The 26,320-nt window shown below is 33.5% G+C and overlaps 1 protein-coding gene across 5 annotated transcripts in view; it reads right to left on the bottom strand.

Annotated features, from left to right (window-relative positions):
- EEA1 (early endosome antigen 1) overlaps window positions 1-26,320 on the bottom strand; it is a 131,944-nt gene that overhangs the window by 53,640 nt on the left and 51,984 nt on the right. For all 5 annotated transcript variants that reach the window (XM_079937592.1, XM_079937591.1, XM_079937595.1 and 2 more), the window contains 8 exons: window positions 26,235-26,289; window positions 26,073-26,138; window positions 24,129-24,168; window positions 22,764-22,877; window positions 16,972-17,093; window positions 15,691-15,846; window positions 9,890-10,006; window positions 1,125-1,463 (listed from right to left, as the gene is read on the bottom strand). In XM_079937592.1, coding sequence (XP_079793718.1) covers window positions 1,125-1,463; window positions 9,890-10,006; window positions 15,691-15,846; window positions 16,972-17,093; window positions 22,764-22,877; window positions 24,129-24,168; window positions 26,073-26,138; window positions 26,235-26,289 — 1,009 coding nt within the window. The remainder of the gene's footprint in view (window positions 1-1,124; window positions 1,464-9,889; window positions 10,007-15,690; window positions 15,847-16,971; window positions 17,094-22,763; window positions 22,878-24,128; window positions 24,169-26,072; window positions 26,139-26,234; window positions 26,290-26,320) is intronic.

Here is a 26,320-nt window from a genome sequence, read left to right as displayed (position 1 = left end):
GACATGGTCTCTGCACCTGAAGAGTTCAGAGTCTAGTGAAGATACATAAGTTATGATAATATACTATACTGTGATAAGTAAAACAATCAAGATATGTAAATGCTTGGGCTTCCCTGGTGGCACAGTGGTTGAGAGTCCACCTGCCGCTGCAGGGGACACGGGTTCGTGCCCCGGTCCGGGAAGATCCCACGTGCCACGGAGTGGCTGGGCCCGTGAGCCATGGCCGCTGAGCCTGCGCTCCACAACGGGAGAGGCCACAACAGTGAGAGGCCCGTGTACCGCAAAAAAAAAAAAAAAAAGATATGTAAATGCTTAAGCCATCTCTGGAGGGAGTGGTGGTGAGAAGTGGCAATATGCAGAAAAAGATTTCTGGTAACGGGACAAGTGGGGTAAATTGTATTTATCAGGGAGAAGAGAAATAGGAAGAGTATCTCAGGCTAAGAAGACAGAGGACTGATGCCACAAAGCCAAGTATCACTGCCCTATAAATGAAAATAGTCAAAAATTATCAAAAAAAAAGAGTGGCTGAGGACTTTAATCTCCCCCAAATTTCCATTTTTCTACCAACTTTAATGTTACCTATAAGAAATAATTAGAATAGAGAATTCAAAATTTAAGTTAATGGCAAAGTCAAAACTTCCATGAAACTTCTGAGAGATATTATTTACCTATAAAAAATAGTTGTTAGGACTAATTTGTTTTCTTCTTTTAAAATATTTAATTTTTATACTATTGGTTTAACAGTAATTATATTTTTAAAATTTAGTAACAAGAAAAGAAAAAAGATAAGAATTTTTAAATAAAAGAATGATCAACAATTTGAATTATTATAATAGCTAATACCTGCTGAGTACCTACCATGTACCAGGTACCATTCTAAGCAATTTATATGTATTAATTCATAAACACTTCACAATAATACTATATGATAGATACTATCATTTTAAGGGAAATTGAAATTAACAGAAATGAGATCTGACGCAATACTATAGGTTGTGAAAATTAAGAGTTTTTTTTTTAAATGACAACTTTTTTATGAACTATATTATGATCAAACAACCATCAAACACACTAAGAAGAAACCATAGGGGGAATTACAATAAATAAAAGTTAACAGCTCTTACTTGATTAATTTCACTTTGGAGTTGTAATCCATGCTGTTCCTTTTCTTCTCTCTGTTGTTGTAGCTGTTTAAACTCTGCCTTAAGGTGCTGGTACTTGGTCTCCACTTCTGATAATTCTTCTTTGAGCTTTTGAGTAGCCTCTCCCTTTTCACCTAGCTCTGCCTGTATTCTCTGCAGTGAGGTTTCAGATGCAGATAACCTTGACTGAAGCTGTTGACAATCTAGGTCTTTTTGATGAAGGCTTGCTTGTATATTCTTTCTACTCATACATTCTTCATTATGTTTCTCCTCTAACTGAGTGTAGTCCAGTTCTTTCTTCTGCAACTTTTCAGTCAAGTTCTGAAATAACAATTTTTTTCTTTTCCTAATATTTTTAATTATTCTAGTTATTCAAATAATCTTTAGAGCAATATCATTTCCTACTAAATGTTTTAGTAAATAATATAAACACAGTGAAAATATTTTAATCAAGAAGAATTAAATTGTTATATACTAACTTATGGTTTTATTATTGGTCTACTTGACTAAGCTCTATTAATATAATTTAAGAATTACCAACAAAATTTTGACATAAAATGAAAACATTAAAATCTACTAACTAGATTCTTTAGGCTATGCAACATATTTATAATCTCCCATTTGAGTTAAAAATTGAAACTACCCCTCTATTATCAAAAATTACTTTAAGTAACAATATGGCAATTCTGATTTTTGGCTTTGCAATTTCATAATTGGTAAGAGCTTTAGCAATAACAATACCATTTACTGCTCTAGTATGCCTGATTCTACTGATTCCTCATTTTTGCTCTTCTTGACAAACATCATTTTTAAGAGTCACAAGTTTAAGACTTACTCAAATTTCTTTCTAGGTGTGTAAAACAGTGATCTTTTTTAAAAATATCACTTACCTGCCTTATATTTGTTATTTTACTCAACACTATCAGGTACAAAATATAAAAATGACACCTCCAATCAAAGATCTGGATCAACCAGCCTAATCAAATGTTAAAGTCTGGGCTCAGTGGAGTTTTTACTACTAATATTGAACATTTTTAGTCAAGATATTTACACACAAGATATGGATCAGAATTTTGACTCAACTCTGTAAGAAAGATAGCCAGGAAAAGAAGCCACTATAAGCACCTGATGAGTCAATCATGGACATTTACTATACTCATTTTTATATACAGTGTGCTAGAAGGGGATAATACAGAAATAGTGGAGAGGAAGCAAAACTTCTGGCCTTTAAACAGACTATAATCTAAATGAAACACATTTAAAAATTTTTTCTAAGTTAAAACATAATGCACAAACACAGATTAATACAAAAGCTGTGTTAAATTTCTCAAGTGCACAATTTTTTTTTAAATGAAAAGAGCAAAGTCAGGTGGGGCTAACTAGTAAGTTAAAATCACCTGAAAACAAAGTTTGAACTTGGTAAAGTAGTGAGAGGAGTTAAGGACAAGGTATATATACATGACTCATGCTATCTGCTCTATACAAAAAGACACAAAGGAACAGACAAACAAGTTGCAAGAGGGGACACAGGGGAGTAATAAATTTAGATAATAGAGTGGGAAAGGCAGCAGTAATGGTTCTTAAACACATGTCTGAGAAAAAGTTCATTAATGTAAATTACCAAGTAGAAATATACTATAGAAAAAGCAGTGTCAAAAAGATATATGTCAGAAAGACAAAATGGGAGACAAAGTAAAAACAGCACCCAGAAGTTTTCAGCAAAATTAGCAATTAGCAATTAGTTGTGTCTTGACTGACCAACAGACACAGAACAAAAGAGGTAGAGCCAAAAGACTAGAGAAAAAAATAATAATTTTGAGTCAAACTACTTGTTAGGAAAGTTCTCTCTTTATAAACACTTTGTCTTACTCGTTAGTAACTCCACATCTTTCTTGACTTGATTTCATACTTTTTCTTTTAAGAAAATAATATTTATTTTAGAATTCATAAGCTAAATTAAGTCTATTCATTGATCATTATAAATGCCTTGCATCTTTTCAAAGAAAATTCTAAGTTACTAAATTTTATGAATGCAACCATGCTCACAAATACTTGGGTGGGATATAATTTTAAAACATGCTACAAAAATTAAGTCTAGTAGTGAGGTAGTGAGCCTTCCTCATAGGCTTACTCATAAAGTGCCCAAGTAATCCTACTAGTTCTATACAAAAAGGACCCCTCAGACAGCTTTACTCTTTAAGAAGCAAAAATACATTACAACCATTCACTTTAAAATTCACTTATCCTAAAATATTAATCAAAATCTTCCTGCTTTATTGCACAGATGAGATAATTAAATTTTATTTAAAAGAACCTAAACCACTTTCTTTTTAAATAACCTAATCCACTCACATTATATATTTTTTATATGCAAAAGGTTTACTATATCTAGTATCACAAACTTTTTGTCCTTATTATGGTCTTCTCATGGAATCTGAAGCAGAAAGTCTAGTGAATACATGGTTTTCAAAGATTGATTTTTTTTTTAAGTACAGTAGAATCCATTAAAGAAAACAGTAATTGCACTTTCACTTCTCCATATTAATCCTTACAACAAAAGATGAGATAGACATTATCATCCCCATTCTGTGGATGAAGAAGCTAAAGCTGAAAGAACCTGATATGACTTGGCCAGGTAGCAGAGTCACATATGATGATTCTAAGTCCAATAAAGTTTTCACAACACAATTCAGACACTCCGTGAGTCAATTCAGGCCTTCCCAAAGCATACACTATTCAAGTTTAAATTATAAAATGAATGTTAAGCTTAACTCATAACATAATTATCATTTGAGTAAGCAAAATTCTTTCCTTCCGAATGTCCAGTTCTCTTTTGACTTCCTCACCAATTGTTCTTTCAACATATTTCCTTACAGAGACAATTTCCCTGTATTAGACTCTGTTATTCACTTGTTACTAGCCCAGGTAATGAGAAGAAATGCAAAAAGAATGGCATTTTTTATTGCTTGATAGCTTACAAAGTGGTTTCAAGGATCTCATCTCGTTTGTTCCTCAAAACAGCTTTGTGAGAAAGAACAAACTGAACTACTTGTACCTCTCCAACATCTTATATTTTGTGCTCTTACATGTCCCCAAGCCTTCTGTATCTAGCTCTCAAAATGAAATGCCATTAACCCCTCTGCCATGTGACATGCTCCTAAGCATCCTTAAAGACTAAGCTAAAGGGACTTCCCTAGGGGCGCAGTGGTTAAGAATCCGCCTGCCAATGCAGGGGACATGGGTTCAATCCCTGATCCAGGAAGTTCCCACATGCTGCAGAGCAACTACGCCCGCCCCCGAGCACCACAACTACTGAGATTGCGAGCCAAGAGCCCGTGCCCCGCAACGAGAAGCCACCTCAATGAGAAGCCCGCACACCGCAACGAAGAGCAGACCCCACACACCACTACTAGAGAAAGCCCGCACACAGCAACAACGACCCAACACAGCCAAAATTAATTAATTAATTAATTTTAAAAAAAAAAAACAAGACTAAGCTAAAAAGTTATGTCTTCAACAAGAGTCTTTCCTGATTTACTAGGCAGTAAGTTAGGAAAACATCCACCTTGGTCTTGACTCAACTCTGTATCACAAAACTTACAGTAAATAAAAACAGTAACAACAAACATTCACTGAGGTGCTTACTCTAAGCCAGGCAGTGGTCTAAGCACTTCAACATCTATTACTTTTTTTAATACTCATATCAATCCTAAGAGGCAAATAAGTATAACAGTACTTCTTAGCAGAAGAGGAAAGAGACTTTGAGAGGCTCTGGGTTACAGCCAGTCAGTTACAAAGCTGGCATTTAAACATGCCTTTCACCACTGTACTATGCTGTTCATCTCAATATACCACTTTGCAATACAGTGGTAATACACAGCAATACAACTACTTGCCATATCTGGCTTCTGCTTTGGCCTATGAACATCTTAATACTGAGACTGTGGGAAAGCGGAGAGCAATGAAGGATGGAAAATGGGTAAGAGGTGAGACCCAAAAAATAACTCAGTCTCTCACAATGACCTATATTGATCACATTAGTAGCTTTAAATAAGCATATGATTTTGTTCAGAATTTATATGGAAATAGTTAATTAAATTGAGCTGCAGAATTTTGTTTAAATGTCAGCATATGATTCTTATTAGAAACCAAAAAGGAAATTTCTTCAAGATTCCTGGCTTGTTTTTAAGTTTTCAAAGCCAGTGATTAAAAAACACTGGTTTAATGCTGAAAATCTTGACATTAACAAAAAAGTAACTATTTTTTCAATTCATTATATTTTATAATGTTATCTATCCACCTTGATGCTGCCTGTGATCCACAAAAGCTGCCCAAGGCATTTCATTAATAGCCTTCAAAAGACCAGGCACAAGGGCTTCCCTGGTGGCACAGTGGTTGAGAATCTGCCTGCCAAAGCAGGGGACACGGGTTCGAGCCCTGATCTGGGAAGATCTCACATGCCACGGAGCAACTAGGCCCGTGAGCCACAATTACTGAGCCTGCGCGTCTGGAGCTTGTGCTCCGCAACGAGAGGCCGCAACAGTGAGAGGCCCGCACACCGCGATGAGAAGTGGTCCCCGCTCGCCACAACTAGAGAAAGCCCACACATCGAAACGAAGACCCAACATGGCCAAAAATAACTAAATAAAATAAATAAATAAATAAAATTTAAAAAAAAAAAGACCAGGCACAGAGATTTCCAAATTCGTAACACTTGGATATCACCACTGTCAACAATCATGGTTTGCCAAGGACTTGGGTGAGGAGAGGTGGGGGAGCAAGGATAATAAAAAAAGGTAGATGCACATCTGTGCTTGCTCTAACCAGTGAAAACAATCCTACACAGGAAAACACTTCAAGAAAAATTTGAAGTCTTACTTATGTAAAGATTATTAAGATTAGTAGAAAATCCTATTATTCCCTAATCAAAACTATCCTAATTTTACCACACTAAACCGTCTTGAGTCCATGTATTATTCATAAAAAAAAATAGTACTTCCTTTAATAGTGTGAATGTATATATGCATGTGTGAATATATATATATATATATATACACACAATCTGTGCTTCATTATCCCTTATTAATAGTTTAATGCTTCAAAAATACAAAATAAATTACACTGATCATAAACATCCATTGTGTGTACACCTCTGGTAAATTTCCAAGAGGTAGAAGGTCAACTCTGAGCTCAAAGACATTAAAAATCAAACTGAGGGACAAAGATAAAACTAGAGTATATGTGGAAGCTGTCTACATATAGCTTGACAGGAGGGAAAAAATGGGGTAGGGAGACACAGAGGTTTTCATAAAATGTAAAAAAGATTAAATTTTAAAAACCAATCAGCACCAGGAGTATACGGAAAAATGGACAATGGTAAACTGGTATAATTACTCTGGGAAATAGTTTGGGATCATCTAGTAAATTTGACTATGTATATAGCCTATAACCCAGCAATTTCACCTGAGACTACATAACAGAAATTCTTACACAAATGCATGAGATTTGTATGTGAATGTTCATAGCCGCAATATTTGAAATAGCAAGAAAAAAGAAAAACTGTGAAAAAATAGGAAGTATATTTGGGTCACTTCTGCTGCATACCAAATAATATAACTGTCATAAAGAAGAGCATTTATGTGATTGAATTATAAACTGAACTAGTTGCTTTTTTCCATGAAACACCATTTTTAAGAATGACAGACAAACTATGACTATTCAGATTTGGGGAGGAAGAAAATCTGTCACTTCAAAGGACAGAACTGATAGTACTGGTTGCCAATGATAAAATTCAAGCTTCCAAATGAAGCTTAGAATTTTGGAAAACTTGTATCCACCACCGTGACCTTGACACTTCCTCATACCTATAAAGTATTCTAAGATTGATGGTGATATTCACAAATGTGATTAGTTTTATATTGTACAATGAAATGTGTCAATATTTGGGGAAAAAATCTGCATAACTCAGTGAACCAATATTTTCCACATGACTAATGCATAACGTTACAAAATCATGCACAGGAAAGACCCATGCAAAAGGCAAGACAGAGAAAAAAATTTTATTGTTACAAAGTACAAAAACTGCATTACTATGGTTTCATATTCTACACTGTAATTAACTTTTGAGAAACTATACTTTTGTTTCAGTATAATATCAAATAAAAATAGCTACAATTATCTGAAAGGGCTATTAAGATAGTCCTCCCTTTTCCAACTACACATCTGTGAGACTAAATTTTCTTCACACGCTTCAAACATATCACAACAGATTAAATGTAAAAGCAGATATGAGAATTAATTAAGTCATCAAAGCAAAGCCAACAAATTCACCATATCTCTGAGTAAAAATATTTAATAACTTCCTATTCCTCTACCACCAAAAAAGTAAAGACATGGGAAAAAAAAGTATTGATACCAATACCTGCCCTATCCCAAAACTAAATATTATCTGTTGTTCATCTTTAAAGAACCAAGGCGGAAAATATTAACATGACAGAATAAGAACAAAGTTGGAGGTCTCATACTTTCTGATTTCAAAACTTATTGAAACATACAGTAGTCAAAACAATGTGGTACTGGCATAAAGAAAGACATATAGACCAACAGAGGAAGACTAGAGCGCCCAGAAATAGACACTCACATACATGGTCAAATGATTTTCAACAAGGGATCCAGGACCATTCAATAGGAAAAGGACAGTCCTTTCAACAAATGGTGCTGGGAAAACTGAATTTCCATATGCAAAAGAATGAAACTGGACCCTTACCTTACACTATAAAAAAATTAATTCAAAATGAGTCAAAGACCTAAAACTATTAGAAGAAAAGCTTCATGACGCTGAACCTAGCAATGATTTCTTGGATATGGCACCAAAAGCATAGCAACAAAAATAACTGATAAACTGAATTCTCTCAAATTTAAAACTTCTGTGCATCAAAGGTGTGATACTGTAAAATATACATTTGGTCCTGGTTCCCATTTCTGGAACCAGGCTCCTAAAACCCCAGGAATTCCCTATGTGATAAGAGCAATAAAGATATCCTTTGCTATTCCTAACAAGCCCCTTTCAACCACCTATGCGTTCGTATTAATGAGGTGATTTTTTAGAAAGCCTTAAGGATGGGGGTTGGTTGCCAGGGGAACCAACCTTGAAGAAAGGGTTAGAACTTTCAGTCCCACCCTGACCTCCAGGGAGGGAAGAGGGGCTAAAGGTTGAATTAATCACCAGTGGTCAATGATTTAATCAATCATGTCTGTGTAGGAAGGAGAGGGTTTTGAGAGACTCTGAGCTGGTGAACACATGGAGAGCACCCAGAGAAAGCATGGAAGCTTCAAACCCTTTCACACGTATCTCACCCTATGCATCTCTTCCATCTCACTGTTCTTATGTTATGGTCATCTATAATAAGCCAGTAATCTAGTAAGTAAAATGTCTTCCCAAATTTTGTGAATTACTCTAGCAAATTAATCACACCGGAGGCAGGGGATTGGGAACCTCCCATTTATATAGCCGGTTGGTCAGAAGTACAAGTAACAAGCTGGACTTTCAATTGGTGTGTGAATTGGGATGTGTGGCGGAGGTGGGGTTGGGGTGCTCAGGCAGCCCTGCAGGACTGCACCCTTCATCTGTGGAATCCGATGCTAGCTCCAGGTAAGCCGTTTAAGAACTGAGCTAAACTGTAGGACACCCAGCTGGTGTTGACAACTGTTAATATACGGAACACCCTCACATCTGATGTCAGAAGTGAAGGTGTAGTACAGTATTGAGAGTAGAGACACACAGGAGCGTTTTTCCTTTATAAAAAGATACAATCAACAGAGTGAAAAGGCAACCTAAGAGGAAATATTTGCAAATCATATATCTGATAAGGGGTTAATATCAAAAACATATAAAGAATTCCTACAACTCAACACAAAAACACAAACAATCCAAAGAAAATTACATAGCCAACAAGCATATGAAAAGATGCTCAACCTCCTAATCATTAGGGAAATGCAAATCAACCATGAGGAGATACCACCTTAACACTCAAAAAAAAGACAAATAAAAATCACAGAAAATAACAAATGTTGGCAAGGATGTGAAGAAACTGTTGAATCCCTGTGCACTGTTGATGGGAATTTAAAAGGATACAGCCACTATGGAAAACAGTATGGTGATTTCTTCAAAAAACAGAACATAGAATTACCAGTACAATCCAGCAATTCCAATTCTGGGTATCTACCCCCCAAAAAATGAAAGCAGGATCACAAATAGATATTTGTATACCCATGTTGAAAGCAGCACTATTGACAATAGAACTAGCCAAAAGGAAGCAACAGATGATAGATAATACAATATATACATACAATGTAATATAACCTTAAAAAGGTAGGAACATGAATGAACCTTGAGGACATTATCCTATGTGAAATAAACCAAACACAACAAGACAAATACTGTATGATTACACTCATATGAGTTACTTAGAATAGTAAATTCATAGATATAGAAAGTAGAAGGGGTTTGGGGCAGGGGAGACAGTGAATGGGGAGTTGTTTAATGAGTGTTAAGTTTTAGTTTTTCAAGATGAAAAGACTTCTGAAATTGGTTGCATAACAATGTGAATGTAAATAACACTTAAAAAAAAAAACCCACACAGAACAAGTCATACTGTACTGTGCCAATATATAAATAACATACACAAGATTAAAGTTTAAGATCTATAAAATCAATTCACCATTATATGTAGTTTTTAAATTCTTACCTGATTTTTTTGTGTTAATTCATTAACTGAACTTTTAAGTTTTTGTAGTTCCTGCACATATACAGCAACTTCCTGGGGGCCTTTGGCAAGTTCACTCCTCAGCTGGTCTATTATGGCCTAAAAGGAAAAAAAAGAAAATTAGAGTAAACTAAAATGAAAAAGGAAATGAAAGCATCCAAAGGTTTTCAGATTACATACATTTTTGTCATTGTTGTTGAACTGAAATAACTCAGAAATTTCAACCTGATTCTTTATCTTACCAGCTCTACATCTTTTCTGGCTGAAAATTAATTTTTAAAATTTATCCAAAATATACAACTTCATTTATTTAATAATACATGAAATGAAAAGTTGACATCCTATTTTATGTGTCTGAAGTAAGCACCAAACTGCAAACTTGAATTTACTGGCTTTAAATTCTATACTTTAATCCTCCTGAATTTAAAAAGGATATGCCAAGTTATGTCTATATTTTCTCCCAGTTTCTGTGCACAGCCTTTTTTTTTTTTTACTTCAAAATCATGTTAAATGCAACAACCAACATAGAAATACCATTGAAAGTGGTGATTCATCTTTTGGACTGTAATGGAAAGTATTTGTCCAAAGAAGTTATCAAACAGAAGCTATATATAGTTTCATTAACCTGGATCACTCTATGACCATGAATAATAGCTGGGTATGAATTTGCTTTAATGCATTTAATATTGTTTAAATGAAAATTAATGTCTATTATGAAAACAATGGTTTAATCATTTAATAAATAAGGTAAGAGAAAGATAAGCAAAGAGCCTAGAAATACAAGCTTCCTATACATGAAAGCTTCAACCACTAGAGAGAGACTAAGTACTGCCTTTTAAGTATGGTTTCCTGCAAGTGATATTAACAGGAGAACTTTTTCATTTCTAATACTGCTTACTGGCTTTACTTTTTACATTCTTAACATTACGATTATTTTCAATTGCCTATATTCTTCATCAGTAAATAAACTATAATATGAATACAATAAATTTCTTAATTTTTTTAAATGAACACATCGGCAATTACCTCTATCATACATTAAAAGTGAGTACTTTCATCTTCAAGGAAAAAATCTTAGAAGGCTACTAATTTATTGTGACAATAATGCCAAGTGATCTTTTGCTACTTCTTTTGGAAAGCCTTCCAGAATGTGTGGCCCTTTTTTTTGTTAAAGGATTCTCATTATAATAAAACCAAATCCATTGTGGATGAAGGGATAAGGATAATGGATGAAGGTATAAAGTTTTAGAAACAAACTAGTAAACAAGGTAACTGAACTGAATGATTAAGCACTTGGGCTTATTTTAATAACCATAAATTAATGAAACTAGTTTTTTGAGTGCTTTCCAAACTGTTTTAAAGTCAATAAAAAGAGGTTTCAAAAATGTTTTGGGGAATGACAGCATGTCTGAGATATGTTTATGACCTGATTTTTTAAGGAAAACATGTATATAAAATATACTTCAAAGAAAATATTTAAATATTCATGTATTTTTAACTGTGTTCAAGTAAAAAGTGTATCCTAAACGCTTTCTGTCTTGAACTGGTCATGTAACGTTGAAATGGATATAGGTATTGGAAGTTTATTTCAATTTGTTATGTCTAACAACTTTGAACCTCAGAATCAATTTCTATTAGCAATATTATGGATGTTAATAAAAATATTAGGAACAATCCAGCTACTTTAAATTAGTATGTTTTAATCATGTAGTACAAATGCCTACTTATCACACAGGAAAATAAATTATCATATTTAAATCCCTACTTCTAACTCTCTTTCAAAGGAATTACTAGAATATTTCACACATAATAAGCAGAAATAAGTAACAGTGTATTAAAATGCAAATTTTGAGTATATTTCATTAAAATACCATGATTCCACATTAAAGTTTATAAGATACAGTTAGCCATGTGTAACATCTATCTAGTATCTATCTTGCTGATAAATGCCAACATATAAAAGGAACTAAACAAAGAAAATGTAAAGCAAATGTATCCAAAATTATTTTGTTATATCTTATACCTTTTAGATACAGTAACATAAATAATTTTATAATGTATCCTTCGTACACTAAATATGTATATGTTTCTAAACTAGAATTTTTAAAAATATAAAAGCAAGCATTTAAAATTTTTCACTTTACTCAAGGGGGGAAAAAAGAAAGATGTGGGAAAAGTATACACCTAAAGGTACATTTTAGTTATGGGGAAGGGGAGGAACAGGAGTGAATTATAGGACACTTTCACTCTCTCTACTGCACATTATGAGTCGTTTTAATTTTTGACAGTGATCATATGTTTCTATTTTAAAAAATAAAGACTGAAGACAAAATTTCAAAGAAAATAAATACATTCACTATAGCAATATCACTGGGTGAAATTCAAAAAGAAGTTCTTCAAGTCACACAGACAGTCCTCACTAGTTAATAGGACAAGCTCATTTGTGGCTAGAAATCTTTAGCACTTGCACTTCCTGGGAATGCTGCTCCCAATTCTTCACCCTGCTTCTTGCTTACTTCATTCTTCTCCCATGTATCCTCTTTGAGGATACCTTCCCTGATCATTCTATCTAACATTGTCCCACGTTATTGCCAGCCCCACTACTGTCCATATCCCGTTTTGTTTGTCTACATAGCACTTAGCATTAACTGACTTTCTATCATGATTTGGTTTACTTATATATTATTTGGTTTCCACAAAGGAATATAAGCTTTATAAGAGCAGGCACTGTATCTTATTCACTGTTGTATTCCCCACATGTAAAATAGTTGCTGACACTCAGGCATTCAAAAAATACTCGCTAAAGGGATGAGTGATTCTATCTCCAAGAAGTTACTAGATATTTGTACACAAGGAAACAGTATATAAGACTCTATAAAATAGTTTGCATTTCCTTGAAACCACATTATTGAATTTAACATCGAATTTTTACTAAAAAATTTTAAATTACAAAATAATTAAGGAAAAATATTTCACGCAAACCTGCTAGTGCTTTAAGATTATAATTATTGTCCTAATATTCTACTAGTTTTAGTAAATAATCATTTTAAAGATGGTTAAAAATTTGCTTGATTAATAAAACAAAAATGAGCATGTGTTTGAAGTTCTGAGATTGCCTTAAAACACAAAATTGCCATATGGTGCTATGGTACTATTAAAAGTAGTACTAATATTAAAAGCCTTCCAAAAACACATTACCTCAAGTTTAAGCATCTCCATTAGAAAGCAGAAAAAAAAAAAATAAAATGATGGATGAAAGGTGGAAGACTGACAAAAGTACACATTGAACATACAATAAAAAGTCCAAACACACCTCTAAATCTGATCTCTTATACTAGCTTACTTTTAAATGATACTTAAATGCTCTCTTTAGTAACTATGCATGAGTATAATCATACTTATTCCATCTCTTTATAACCTTATTAGCTTTAAAAATTGGGATTCAAATAAGTATATTTGGAATACAAATAAAATTCTTAAAAAATCATTTCCATTAAAGACAACACCAAATATAAGTTGATGACAGCTTTGATATGTTTAATAATGTAGATTTTTAGGAATAATCCTTTTATTAACCTTAATTTCTGATCTAAAGAAAAGCTAATTATTTTAAAAGTACTTTTAAATGCTTTAGAATGAGTTATTTTTCTATATGCCTTCTAAAATATCTAGATTTTTTAAATGTCAATGAATTCATAAGTTATATTTTTAATGAAAGGAATGGAACATATTTAACAATGTATAATACCAGATTGTATATCTTGAGCCTCAACGAGAAATACCAAACAAATCATTACATTTTTAGTTTCTTTAACTCCTTTTACTGTTTTGTTTCTGATTCCAATGTTTTAGGTTCAGTAAAGCAGTAATATATAAAATAGTTTTTTTTCTATTAAGTTATATAATTCACTAACACACTTAACTGAGAATAAATAGAAATGAATTTTAATAAATTAATAAAATACATGCCAGTTTTCAAGGAGTAAGCAGAAGCTAAAAACAGTTACAAACAAATAAATGAGATGGAATATTTAGACAGTAATTTTTTTTCATGTGGAAATGGTACTAGACACAACTCAAAAGTATTTTAAGCTATACTCAATACAAATATACAATATGTCAAGATATAAAAAGTAATAAAAATAAGTATTAGATCAAGATTAATAGCACAAATTTACTTCTAAGGCAATCACCAGACCACCTAAAATGGGAAATAACATGATATAGAAAGAACACGAGTTTCAGACCAAACTTGAGTTCTAATCCAAGCTTCTTTATGTTCGGTGCATGACCTTGAACAAGTTATTTAACCTCATTGAGCCCAGATTCCTTAAATATAAAACAAACTTAATACTTAACTTCCAGGGTTAAAAGAAATTTCTACTCAAGCATTATCTGGATGGGATTTTACCTCATTAGATTTCTTTGATTCAGACTCTCCTTGATTACACATTAGGAGCTTTTTATTGGCTTTGATAAATTCATGAACTCCCTGAAATTATTAGAAAATTTGTGGTACTATGTGTCATTGGGCTACAAAGATCACTTTTGGGAAATCTGCACCTGAAGTTCATAAACTTTAAAGTCTGAAATGTTAAGCATCATAAAGCCTCACATGCCTATGCATGTTGTACCCATAAACTTTCACCATTCCTCCACTAATAAGATACAGGAGGAACTAAAATAAAGGATGACATGGGTTATCTATAATATTTATACTCCATAGCTCATTAATAAGTTACTAATTATGAATAGAGTGGCTTTTAGATCACCAGCTGAAAAACTCTAAGAAAGAGATGCAAGTTGAAATGTCACTATAACAACTTTTTAAACTGAAAACATGAAAAACAGAGGTCCACATAATATATGGGAGCTTAAGAACTACACATAGTACTAGTTATAACAAAATACCTCCTATGATACAGTAGGAAGGACAAAGGCATTTTTAAGCAAATATATTTACTACACATCCTAGAGTTTGTCACATGCTGACATAATTATATAAGGGATTTACAGGCCAAAGTCATGCAAGAAATAGTACAAGAAACTGAGAATGTTTATCCTGGAAAAGAAAAAAACTCAGAGTAAATATGAACAGTCTTCAAATATTTCATGTGGAAAAGAACAGTTTACTATGTTTAATTCCTGAGAACTGGAACCAGTGCATGTAAATTATAGGGAAACAAATGCCAACTCAATGGAATGGCTGACTTAGGAAGAAATATGCACCCCTACACCACCTAGCAAGAGTTGTAGATCACTTATCAGAGATGCTATAAAGGGAATTCCTGGATGGAGTGTTAGACTAGATGATTTTTATGACTTCTTTCAACCACAAAATTAAATAACTGATAAATGAAAAAGAAGTCGAATAGAAAATAAGTCTTAAATACTTTTTCTAAACAACATTGGTTATACAAATGAAGACAATGAAATCATACTTCCTTTACCCCTACCAAATTGAAATAAACTTAATTACTACTTACTGACTAGTCTGGAGCAAATTTAACTTTAAATGTAATTTCTATACAATATACATCATTTATTAAACAGAATAATACTCTTGTATGCAAACATTCTTCTCTAAGGCTCTAGCTTCATAGAGCAAATATTAAAAATATTGACTATCAGACTATATTGACTATATACAAATATTACTCAGACCAGATGAAAGAAAGGCAAATACTGCTTGATAGGTCACTCGGAAAAATTCTGGCTTCACTCAAGAGTGCACACTAAACAAGTTAACATAAATCTCATTTAAGTGCATTAAACTTCATTACCTGTGAGTGAGCATGTTCTGCTTGTAACTTTTTGCATTCATCTTTGAGTTTTTCAGATTCTCTCTCACGTTCCAAGGTCATGTTGTCCATTAGCGTTTGAACTTGTACCAGTTCTTTCTTAAGCACAGCAACATCTTCTATTCCAGGTCTCTGAAGCTGTGAAACAACACATTTTAATTAAAAATCACAGTGAAACTAAAATAACACACTTTTTTTTTTCTTTTTTTTGTGGTATGCAGGCCTCTCACTGCTGTGGCCTCTCCCGCTGCGGAGCAGACACGCAGGCTCAGCGGCCATGGCTCACGGGCCCAGCCACTCCGCGGCACGTGGGATCTTCCCGGACCGGGGCACAAACCCATGTCCCCTGCATCGGCAGGCGGACTCTCAACCACTGCGCCACCAGGGAAGGCCAACACACATTTTTAAAATAGTTTTACTACTAAGAAATCAAAATAAAACAATCTTTAATATCAATTACTAGATTCCAAACATCAAACACTGATGTCTTCCCCCAACCACCCTCTCCTTTTCCCGCTCTATCTTATACTTGATAGTATTAGCACTCAAGGTACAAAACCACAAATTCACAATTATCCTTAGCACTTTAATTGCTTTCCTTTCCTTCACAAAGTACACCCACTGGTGATAACAATCACTTGATAAATGCTAAATTCCTTCATTTGTTTATCCTAGGAAACTGGTCAATAACATGAAGAAGGAACAGGTATAAGCATAATTTGGGTTTGTTGCAGGTTGAATACAGTTGATTCATTTATTCATATATTTCTTGAGTGCTAAATAAAGGACAGAAAGGAGGCTAGGACAGATCCAAAGTTGTTAAGCCTGGGGAGAGTGATGAAAATACATGGTACCAATGACAGAAATACAGTTACAGAGGAAACAGGATGACTTGATTTTATACTTGTTGAATTTGAAATGAAAGCTAGAAATGCAATCAGAAGTACCCGAAAAGTATAAATTTATACAACTAAAGTTCAAGGGATGGTAAGATCAGAGATGCAAATATGGAAACTACTAAAAAAGACACGATATTAAGATAGAAACAACAAAAATGTTAAAGTCATAAATTATGTGTCATAAAATTCCATTTTTACTTTAAAAATCATATAAAGTGTATACATTTATGTGGAAAAACTAAAGGGAATTTTTTTCTTTCCTCCATTCTACTCAAGCTGTACTTCCAAAAATGTTTCATCAGTGTATACATTTAATTTTTCGATTTCAAATAAGGTACATTCTAATAAATGGCTTCTAAATTACCAGTTCAGTCTTTAGATCTTGAATTATAGTTGCTCCTTTGTTTAATTCTTCTGTTAGATAGGTCACTTTTTGTTCGGCAGCTTCTCGAAGACTCCTTTCTTCATCATATTTTGACTTTACATCTAATTAAAGATAGTTATACAAATGACATGACATTAACTCTAGGGAAGAACAGTTTTATAAATTCTTGTATATTCCAGTATATATCTATATATCACTCTAATTCACATTCCTTTGATAACCATAAACATATACAATAAAATTATACTTCTGATTACATTAAATGATAAACTATTTTTTTTACTTTTTGAATTTTATTTTATTTATTTATACAGCAGGTTCTTATTAGTCATCAATTTTATACAAATCAGTGTATACATATCAATCCCAATCGCCCAATTCATCCCACCACCACCCCCAACCCCCGCCGCTTTCCCTGCTTGATGTCCATATGTTTGTTCTCTACATCTTTGTTTCAATTTCTGCCCTGCAAACCAGTTCATCTGTACCATTTTTCTAGGTTCCAAATATATGCATTAATATACGATATTTATTTTTCTCTTTCTGACTTACTTCACTCTATATGACAGTCTCTAGATCCATCCACGTCTCAACAAATGACCCAATTTCGTTCCTTTTTATGGCTGAGTAATATTCCATTGTATATATGTACCAAAACTTCTTTATCCATTCGTCTGTCAATCGGCATTTAGGATGCTTCCATAACCTGGCTATTGTAAACAGTGCTGCAATGGACACTGGGATGCATGTGTCTTTTTGAATTGTGGTTTTCTCTGGGTATATGCCCAGTAGTGGGATTGCTATGTCATATGGTAATCGTATTTTTACTTTTAAGGAACCTCCATACTGTTCTCCATAGTGGCTGTATCAGTTTACATTCCCACCAATAGTGCAGGAGGGTTCCCTTTTCTCCACACCATCTCCAGCATTGGTTGTTTGTAGATTTTCTGATGATGCCCATTCTAACTGGTGTGAGGTGATACCTCACTGCAGTTTTGATTTGCATTTCTCTAATAATTAGTGATGTTGAGCAGCTTTTCATGTGCTTCTTGGCCATCTGCATGTCTTCTTTGGAGAAATGTCTATTTAGGTCTTCTGCCCATTTTTGGTTTGGGTTGTTTGTTTAATATTAAGCTACATGAGCTTGTTTATATGCTTTGGAGATTAATCCTTTGTCCGTTGATTCGTTGGCAAATATTTTCTCCCATTCTGAGGGTTGTCTTTTCGTCTTGTTTATGGTTTCCTTTGCTGTACAGAAGCTTTGAAGTTTCATTAGGTCCCATTTGTTTATTTTTGTTTTTATTTCCATTACTCTAGGAGGTGGATCAAAAAGATCTTGCTGTGATTTATGTCAAAGAGTGTCCTTCCTATGTTTTCCTCTAAGAGTTTTATAGTGTGCAGTCTTACATTTAGGTCTCTAATCCATCTTGAGTTTATTTTTGTGTATGGTGTTAGGGAGTGTTCTAATTTCATTCTTTTACATGTAGCTGTCCAGTTTTCCCATCACCACTTGTTGAAGAGACTGTCTTTTCTCCATTGTATATACTTGCCTCCTTTGTCATATATTAGTTGACCATAGGTGCGTGGGTTTATCTCTGGACTTTCTATCTTGTCCCATTGATCTATGTTTCTGTTTCTGTGCCAGTACCATATTGCCTTGATTACGGTACCTTTGCAGTATAGTCTGAAGTCAGAGAGTCTGATTCCTCCAGCTCTGTTTTTTTCCCTCAAGACTGCTTTGGCTATTCGGGGTCTTTTGTGTCTCCATACAAATTTTAAGATGATTTGTTCTAGTTAAGTAAAAAATGCCATTGGTAATTCAACAGGGATTGCTTTGAATCTGTAGATTGCTTTGGGTAGTATAGTCATTTTCACAAGATTGATTCTTCCAATCCAAGTACATGGTATATCCCTCCATCTGCTGGTATCATCTTTATTTCATCAGTGTCTTATAGTTTTCTGCATACAGGTCTTTTGTCTCCCTAGGTAGGTTTATTCCTAGGTATTTTATTCTTTTTGCTGCAATGGTAAACAGGAGTGTTTCCTTAATTTCTCTTTCAGATCATCATTAGCATATAGGAATGCAAGAGATTTCTGTGCATTAATTTTGTACCTGCAACTTTACCAAATTCACTGATGAGCTCTAGTAGTTTTCTGCTGGCATCTTTAGGATTCTCTATGTATAGTATCATGTCATCTGCAGAGTGACAGTTTTACTTCTTCTTTTCCAATTTGTATTCATTTTATTTCTTTACTTCTCTGATTGCCGTGGCAATATTGCCACTATTGAATAATAGTGGTGAGCGTGGACATCATTGTCTTGTTCCTGATCCTACAGGAAATGCTTTCAGTTTTTCACCATTGAGAGCAATGTTGGCTGTGGTTTTGTCATATATGGTTTTTATTATGTTGAGGTAGTTTCCCTCTACGCCCACTTTCTGGAGAGTTTTTATCATAAATGGTGTTGAATTTTGTCAAAAGCTTTTTCCGCATCTATTGAGATGATCATATGGTTTATATTCTTCAATTTGCTAATATGGTGTATCACATTGATTGATTTGCGTATACTGACGAATCCTTGCATCCCTGGGATACATCCCACTGGATCATGGTGTATGATCCTTTTAATGTGTTGCTGGATTCTGTTTGCTAGTATTTTGTTGAGGATTTTTGCATCTATATTCATCAGTGATATTGGTATGTAACTTTTTTTTTAGTATTTTTGTCTGGTTTTGGTATCAGGGTGATAGTGGCCTCATAGAATGAGTTTGGGAGTGTTCCTTCCTCTGCAATTTTTTGGAAGAGTTTGAGAAAGATGAGTGTTAGCTCTTCTCTAAATGTCTGATAGAATTCACCTGTGAAGCCATCTGGTCCTGGACTTTTGTTGGAAGATTTTTAATCACAGTTTCAATTTCATTACTTGTGATTGGTGTATCCATATTTTCTATTTCTTCCTGGTACAGTCTTGGAAGGTTATACCTTTCTAAGAATTTGTGCATATCTTCCAGGTTGTCCATTTTTTTGGCATAGAGTTGCTGTTAGTAGTCTCTTAGGATACTTTGTATTTCTGCAGTGTCTGTTGTAACTTCTCCTTTTTCATTTCTAATTTTATTGATTTGAATCTTCTCCCTCTTTTTCTTCATGAGTTATCAATTCTGTTTATCTTTTCAAAGTACCAGCTTTTAGTTTTATTGATCTTTGCTATTGTTTTGTTTCTATTTCATTTATTTCTGCTCTGATCTTTATGATTTTTTTCCTTCTGCTAATTTTGGGTTTTGTTTGTTCTTCTTTCTCTAGTTCCTTTAGGTGTAAGGTTAGATTGAGATTTTTCTTGTTTCTTGAGGTAGGCTTGTATTGCTATAAACTTCCCTCTTAGAATTGCTTTTGATGCAACCCATAGGTTTTGGATCATGGTGTTTTCATTGTCATTTGTCTCTAGGTATTTTTTGATTTCCTCTTTGATTTCTTCAGTGATCTCTTGGTTATTTAGTAACATAGTGTTTAGCCTCCATGTGTTTGTGTTTTTTATGTTTTTCTACTCTAATAGCGTTGTGGTCAGAAAAGATGCTTGATATGATTTCAATTTTCTTAAATTTACTGAGGCTTGATTTGTGACCCAAGATGTGATCTATCCTGGAGAACGTTCTGTGCGCACTTGAGAAGAAAGTGTAATCTGCTGTTTTTGGATGGAATGTCCTATAAATATCAATTAAATCTATCTGGTCTATTGTGTCATTTAAAGCTTGTGTTTTCTTATTTATTTTCATTTTGGATGATCTGTCCATTGGTGTAAGTGAGGTGCTAAAATCCCCCACTATTACTGTGTTACTGTCGATTTCCTCTTTTACAGCTGTTAGCAGTTGCCTTATGTATTGAGCTGCTCTTATGTTGGGTGCATATATATTTATATTTGTTATATCTTCTTCTTGGATTGATACCTTGATCATTATGTAGTGTCCTTCCTTGTCTCTTGTATCATTTTTTATTTTAAAGTCTATTTTATCTGACATGAGTATTGCTACTCCAGCTTTCTTTTCATTTCCATTTGCATGGAATATCTTTTTCCATCCCCTCACTTTCAGTCTGTATGTGCCCCTAGGTCTGAAGTGGGTCTCTTGTAGACAGCATATAGATGGGTCTTCTTTTTGTATCCATTCAGCGAGCCTGTGTCTTTTGGTTGGAGCATTTAATCCATTCACTTTTAAGATAAGTAGCAATATGTATGTTCCTATTACCATTTTCTTAATTGTTATGGGTTTGTTTTTGTAGGTCCTTTTCTTCTCTTGTATTTCCCACTTAGAGAAGTTCCTTTAGCATTTGTTGTAGAGATGGTTTGGTGGTGCTGAATTCTCTTGCTTTTTCTTGTCTGTAAAGCTTTTTATTTCTCCATCGAAACTGAATGAGATCCTTGCCCGGTAGAGTAATCTTGGTTGTAGGTTCTTCCCTTTCATCACTTAAAGTATATTATGCCACTCCCTTCTGGCTTGTAGAATCTCTGCTGAGAAATCAGCTGTTAACCTTATGGGAGTTCCCTTGTATGTTATTTGTCATTTTTCCCTTTCGGCTTTCAATAATTTTTCTTTGTCTTTAATTTTTGCCAATTTGATTACTATGTGTCTCGGTGTGTTTCTCCTTGGGTTTACCCTGTATGGGACTTGCTGCACTTCCTGGACTTGGGTGGCTATTTCCTTTCCCATGTTAGGTTAGTTTTCAACTATAATCTCTGCAAATATTTTCTCTGGTCCTTTCTCTCTCTCTTCCCCTTCTGGGACGCTTATAATGCAAATGTTGTTGTGCTTAATGTTGTCCCAGAGGTCTCTTAGGCTGTCTTCATTTCTTTTCATTCTTTTTTCCTTATTCTGTTCTGCAGCAGTGAATTCCACCATTCTGTCTTCCAGGTCACTTATTCGTTTTTCTGCCTCAGTTATTCTGCTGTTGATTCCTTCTAGTGTAGTTTTCATTTCAGTTATCATATTGTTCATCTCTGTTTGTTTGTTCTTTAATTCTTCTAGATCTTTGTTAAACATTTCTTGCATCTTCTTGATCTTTGCCTCCATTCTTTTTCAGAGGTCCTGGATCATCTTCACTATCATTATTCTGAATTCTTTTTCTGGAAGGTTGCCTATCTCCTCTTCATTTAGTTGTTTTTCTGGGGTTTTATCTTGTTCCTTCATCTGGTACATAGCCCTCTGCCTTTTCATCTTGTCTAACTTTCTGTGAATGTGGTTTTTGTTCCCCAGGCTGCATGACTGTAGTTCTTCTTGCTTCTGCTGTCTGCCCTCTGGTGCTAAATGATAAACTTTAAATGATCAAATGTCTTTGTCTACATAAATTCCACACAGCGATAAATTACTAATTAGCATTTTAATGTATATTTAATCACATACAATATATTACCTAAAAGCATGTATATGTAGTTAAAAAAATTATATGCGATTGTTAGCATAACCAAATGTTAAATCTGTACTATATTACTTAACTTCTTCAAAATGTTACTTGTTAATCTTTAAGCATACCCCAAAAGAAAATTCATCTTCTCTAAAATTCAAGAAGAATTTTAGAGAGAAAATCAGTCCTTTGAAAGGAGGAGGTGGGAGAACAAACAAAATAACTTATATAGCAACTCTATTATCATTAAATGGCAGTAATCACCACCACAATCTATAACAAATGCTTTATCACACTAAAATACAATGTTTATTTCTAGGATATACAATGGCAAAATTGTAATGAGACTGATATATTGGCTAAATAATTCTGATTTAATTTACCTGCAATTTCAGTGGCAAGTTGGGCTGCTTTCTGTTCAAATAAGTCTTTCATTTGCTTAATATTAAAATTTTCTGTTTGGGCTTCTTCTAACTGCTGTTCCAGAGACTGTAGTTCTACAAAAAAGTACAGTAATTATTCAAATACAATGTGAATTACATTTCCTAAATTGTTATTACTTATAATCACTGTAGAAGTTAAAGACAATCAACATGTGTCTACTAGCCAATTACTAGTAGAGTATCTTCACATTTTAAGAATTAAGCATAGGGCTTCCCTGGTTAAGAATCCGCCTGTCAATGAAGGGGACACGGGTTGGAGTCCTGGTCCAGGAAGATCCCACATGCCTCGGAGCAAGTAAGCCTGTGCGCCACAACTACTGAGCCTGCGCTCTAGAGCCCGCTAGCCACAACTACCGAGCCCATGTGCCACAAATACTGAAGCCTGCGCGCCTAGAGCCCCTGCTCCGCAACAAGAGAAGCCACTGCGATGAGAAGCCCGCACACCGCAACAAAGAGTAGCCCCAGCTCGCCGCAACTAGAGAAAGCCGGCACGCAGCAACAAAGACCCAATGCAGCCAGAAATAAAATAAATGTATTAAAAAAAAAAGAGAATTAAGCATAGCCAATTCATTTAAGGCTCAAGTCATAGTTTACAAACATGTAAAACAAATGAAAGGAATATTTAGCAATCATACCCAAATAATTTATAAATATTTGTTTAAGGATTATTGTGACTTCACATTTCTCAGTTATTTTCCTATATCTGTCAACTGACCAAAAAGAAATATATCCTGCACCGCTGATGAAAAATGTAACAATGCGAAATGAAATTAGAACTGTGTTAAGAACAATCAAGGTCTTAAATAAAATAATCAATTAAAATATGCAGTCAACTCCTACTACTTCATTCTCATAAAGAAAAGGGATTTCAGAGGGACATTAAATACAATAGCTAATCTCAAAATATAATTTTGATTATTCATTGAGCATTCCTCCAGTTAAAGTCCATTACCAAGATGCTAGTTTCATCATTTTTTTATTTCAAGAGAAAAAACTGCATCGCTCTTTAATACAGATCTAAATTTTCATTAACCACCATATTAATGTAATATTTCAGAAGTTTCTTTCTAACTTCAGAATATAATGAACTAAAACAGGACTAAGATTTCATTAACTGATTAAGTTACAAAGTTCACAGGTAACAGATACTCTCAGCCTAGAATATGACTGTTGTCTTCACTGTTTTAAAGCCATAAAGTATAATCACAAAATAAAATTCATGTAGCAAGCATCACAGAAAAAGAAAGAAAGGATGAGAAAGAAGAAAAAGAAAAATGAAAAATTAACAGCTTCAAGTAAAGTTACCTGCTGATGAATCAGTCACTAATCCATCAGGTTTAGAGTCCTCAATGAAAACAAAAAACATAAACAAATACATTAAAAGGAAAAGACAATACTGTTACAATTGCCAATGTGAAAAAAATCTCTGAAATCCACATTCTGTCAGGTAAGTAGCAAGATTTTGATGAAAATCAAATCTTGGCCTGCTCACATTCTTCTAGATCTCTAAGGTATGACTAGGCAGTCTGGAATAATGATGTAACTGTAGCTCACTGATTCTAAGAATTATTTTATGTTAACATATATTAAATTTTTATGAGTCTTGCCAAGATGGCATCTTAAATTCCATAAATACAGTAATAAGTAACATAAACTATCACAATTATAAAAATAGATTCTAAAGCAAATACTTAAGTTAGCAGACAAGATTCAATCCTATAATAGTCAAAACTTTTCATAAGCTGAAATATCCCATGAAACTAACACTACTAAAAAATTGGCTTTAAAAACATAAATTTTTAATTCCAGATTATAAATTGTCTTTAAAGGAGCCGAAATAAAGAATGTATTCCATAAGGTTTAATTTATCCCATGCATTAGGAATAAAATAATATACCACCTAGTCATTATTCCCATATTCTAAAGAATTACATATACCTGAAAAAGTTTCATAAGGTATCTCATAGTACATCTGACTTTTTATTTTCCTATACATTGGATTTAGACATACTGATTGCTAATAATCATCAGTAATTAAAATACATTTTCCCCCAAAGGTAAATTTCTTATCAAGGCAATTGCACTGTGGGAATGTATTTAATTTATATTATAAATGTAAAATAGCCGTATCAAATATAGTAAACAATTTCCTCTGTGTTTTCAGGTGCGGAAAATAATACAGCTCATGTTTGAATGATTGTTAATGGCATCTATGTAAAACACACATAAGTGAACTATAAGTATTTTGGATTACTAAAAACCTCTTTAATGCGTCCTCAATTATAGAAGCTGAGCAGTAATAAGACTGATATCTTTTTTATCCATTTATTTGTTTTTTTCCTAGTCTAAATCACAATTTTTGGTGAAAAGACAAAAAGACCAACTGGGAGTCATAATGTGCTAAGATAATGTGCACAGGGATCACTAATTACTTTATAAAAGTAGTAGAGCTATTGTTAAAGGGTGTCAGTTTTATTCTTATAAATGAAAACTATATATGTATTTGGTAAAATTCATTATTCTATGATTCTTTATGTAAGTTTAGTATAAAAGTCAAAATAATTTTAGTATAAAAATCATAATTGGTTAAGACATTGTTTAGAAAATACATTAAGCTATAAAGAACATATATATATATAAAGAATCTAAGATATCAAGTGAAATCCCTCAAAATAACCACTTTTGATACCACAATGATTTGCTTGTTCTTTTCCCTATATATTATTTTTATGTAAAGTTGTATAGTACATATGTGCCTGTGTGTGTACAAAGACACAAATGTTTTTTAACATCATTAATACATCAGTTTTCCCAAGTTTTCAAACAATCTCCACTAATATAAACTGTAAGCAGCTACTAATGGTTCTGTCCTTATTAACAGACATTTTAGTGATTTCTAATTTGTCACAAACACAAATGCTCTGAAGAGCTTCACTACTGTTTGAACCTATATTTCTTAACCATTTAGGTATATTGTCAGAAAATAAGAATAATGTTTTAAACAATCCATAGGTAAATGATTCTTAATGGAGCACCTTTAAGGAGTTACATCTGACCTTCCCACATATTAGTTATATTGGTTTGCATTCATTAGTACTACAAAGGATATACATGTAGGCTAATACACAGAGAAACAAATTAGGAAGTTATTCATATCAGGCCACCTGTTTACAAAAAAGTATAATGCTTAATTTTCAACAATGAAAATAAACAACTAATAACACACTTCAAGTATTTAAAAGCAATTACTTGCTGCTGCAGCCCTTGAAATTTTTCTAATTCTTTCTTTAACTCTTCTGAGTACCATTTTTCCTCCTAAGAGAAGAAAACAGTTTTTAATTAGTAAATTGTAAAAGATTTTATTTATCTGAAACACTGAAAATAAACAAGTATAATCATTTTTAGTCTTACCTTAAGTGAAGCCTGTAGGTCTTGGACCTCTTGTCTGAGTAGTGTTATGTCATCTCTAAACATAAGTTGAAAAAAAAGGAATTAAT

This window comes from Stenella coeruleoalba (assembly GCF_951394435.1).
Source record: "Stenella coeruleoalba genome assembly, chromosome: 11".
Lineage (NCBI taxonomy): Eukaryota > Metazoa > Chordata > Mammalia > Artiodactyla > Delphinidae > Stenella > Stenella coeruleoalba.
The sequence above is the reverse complement of the archived record's forward strand: the minus strand, read 5'-3'. Positions and strand labels throughout refer to the sequence as shown.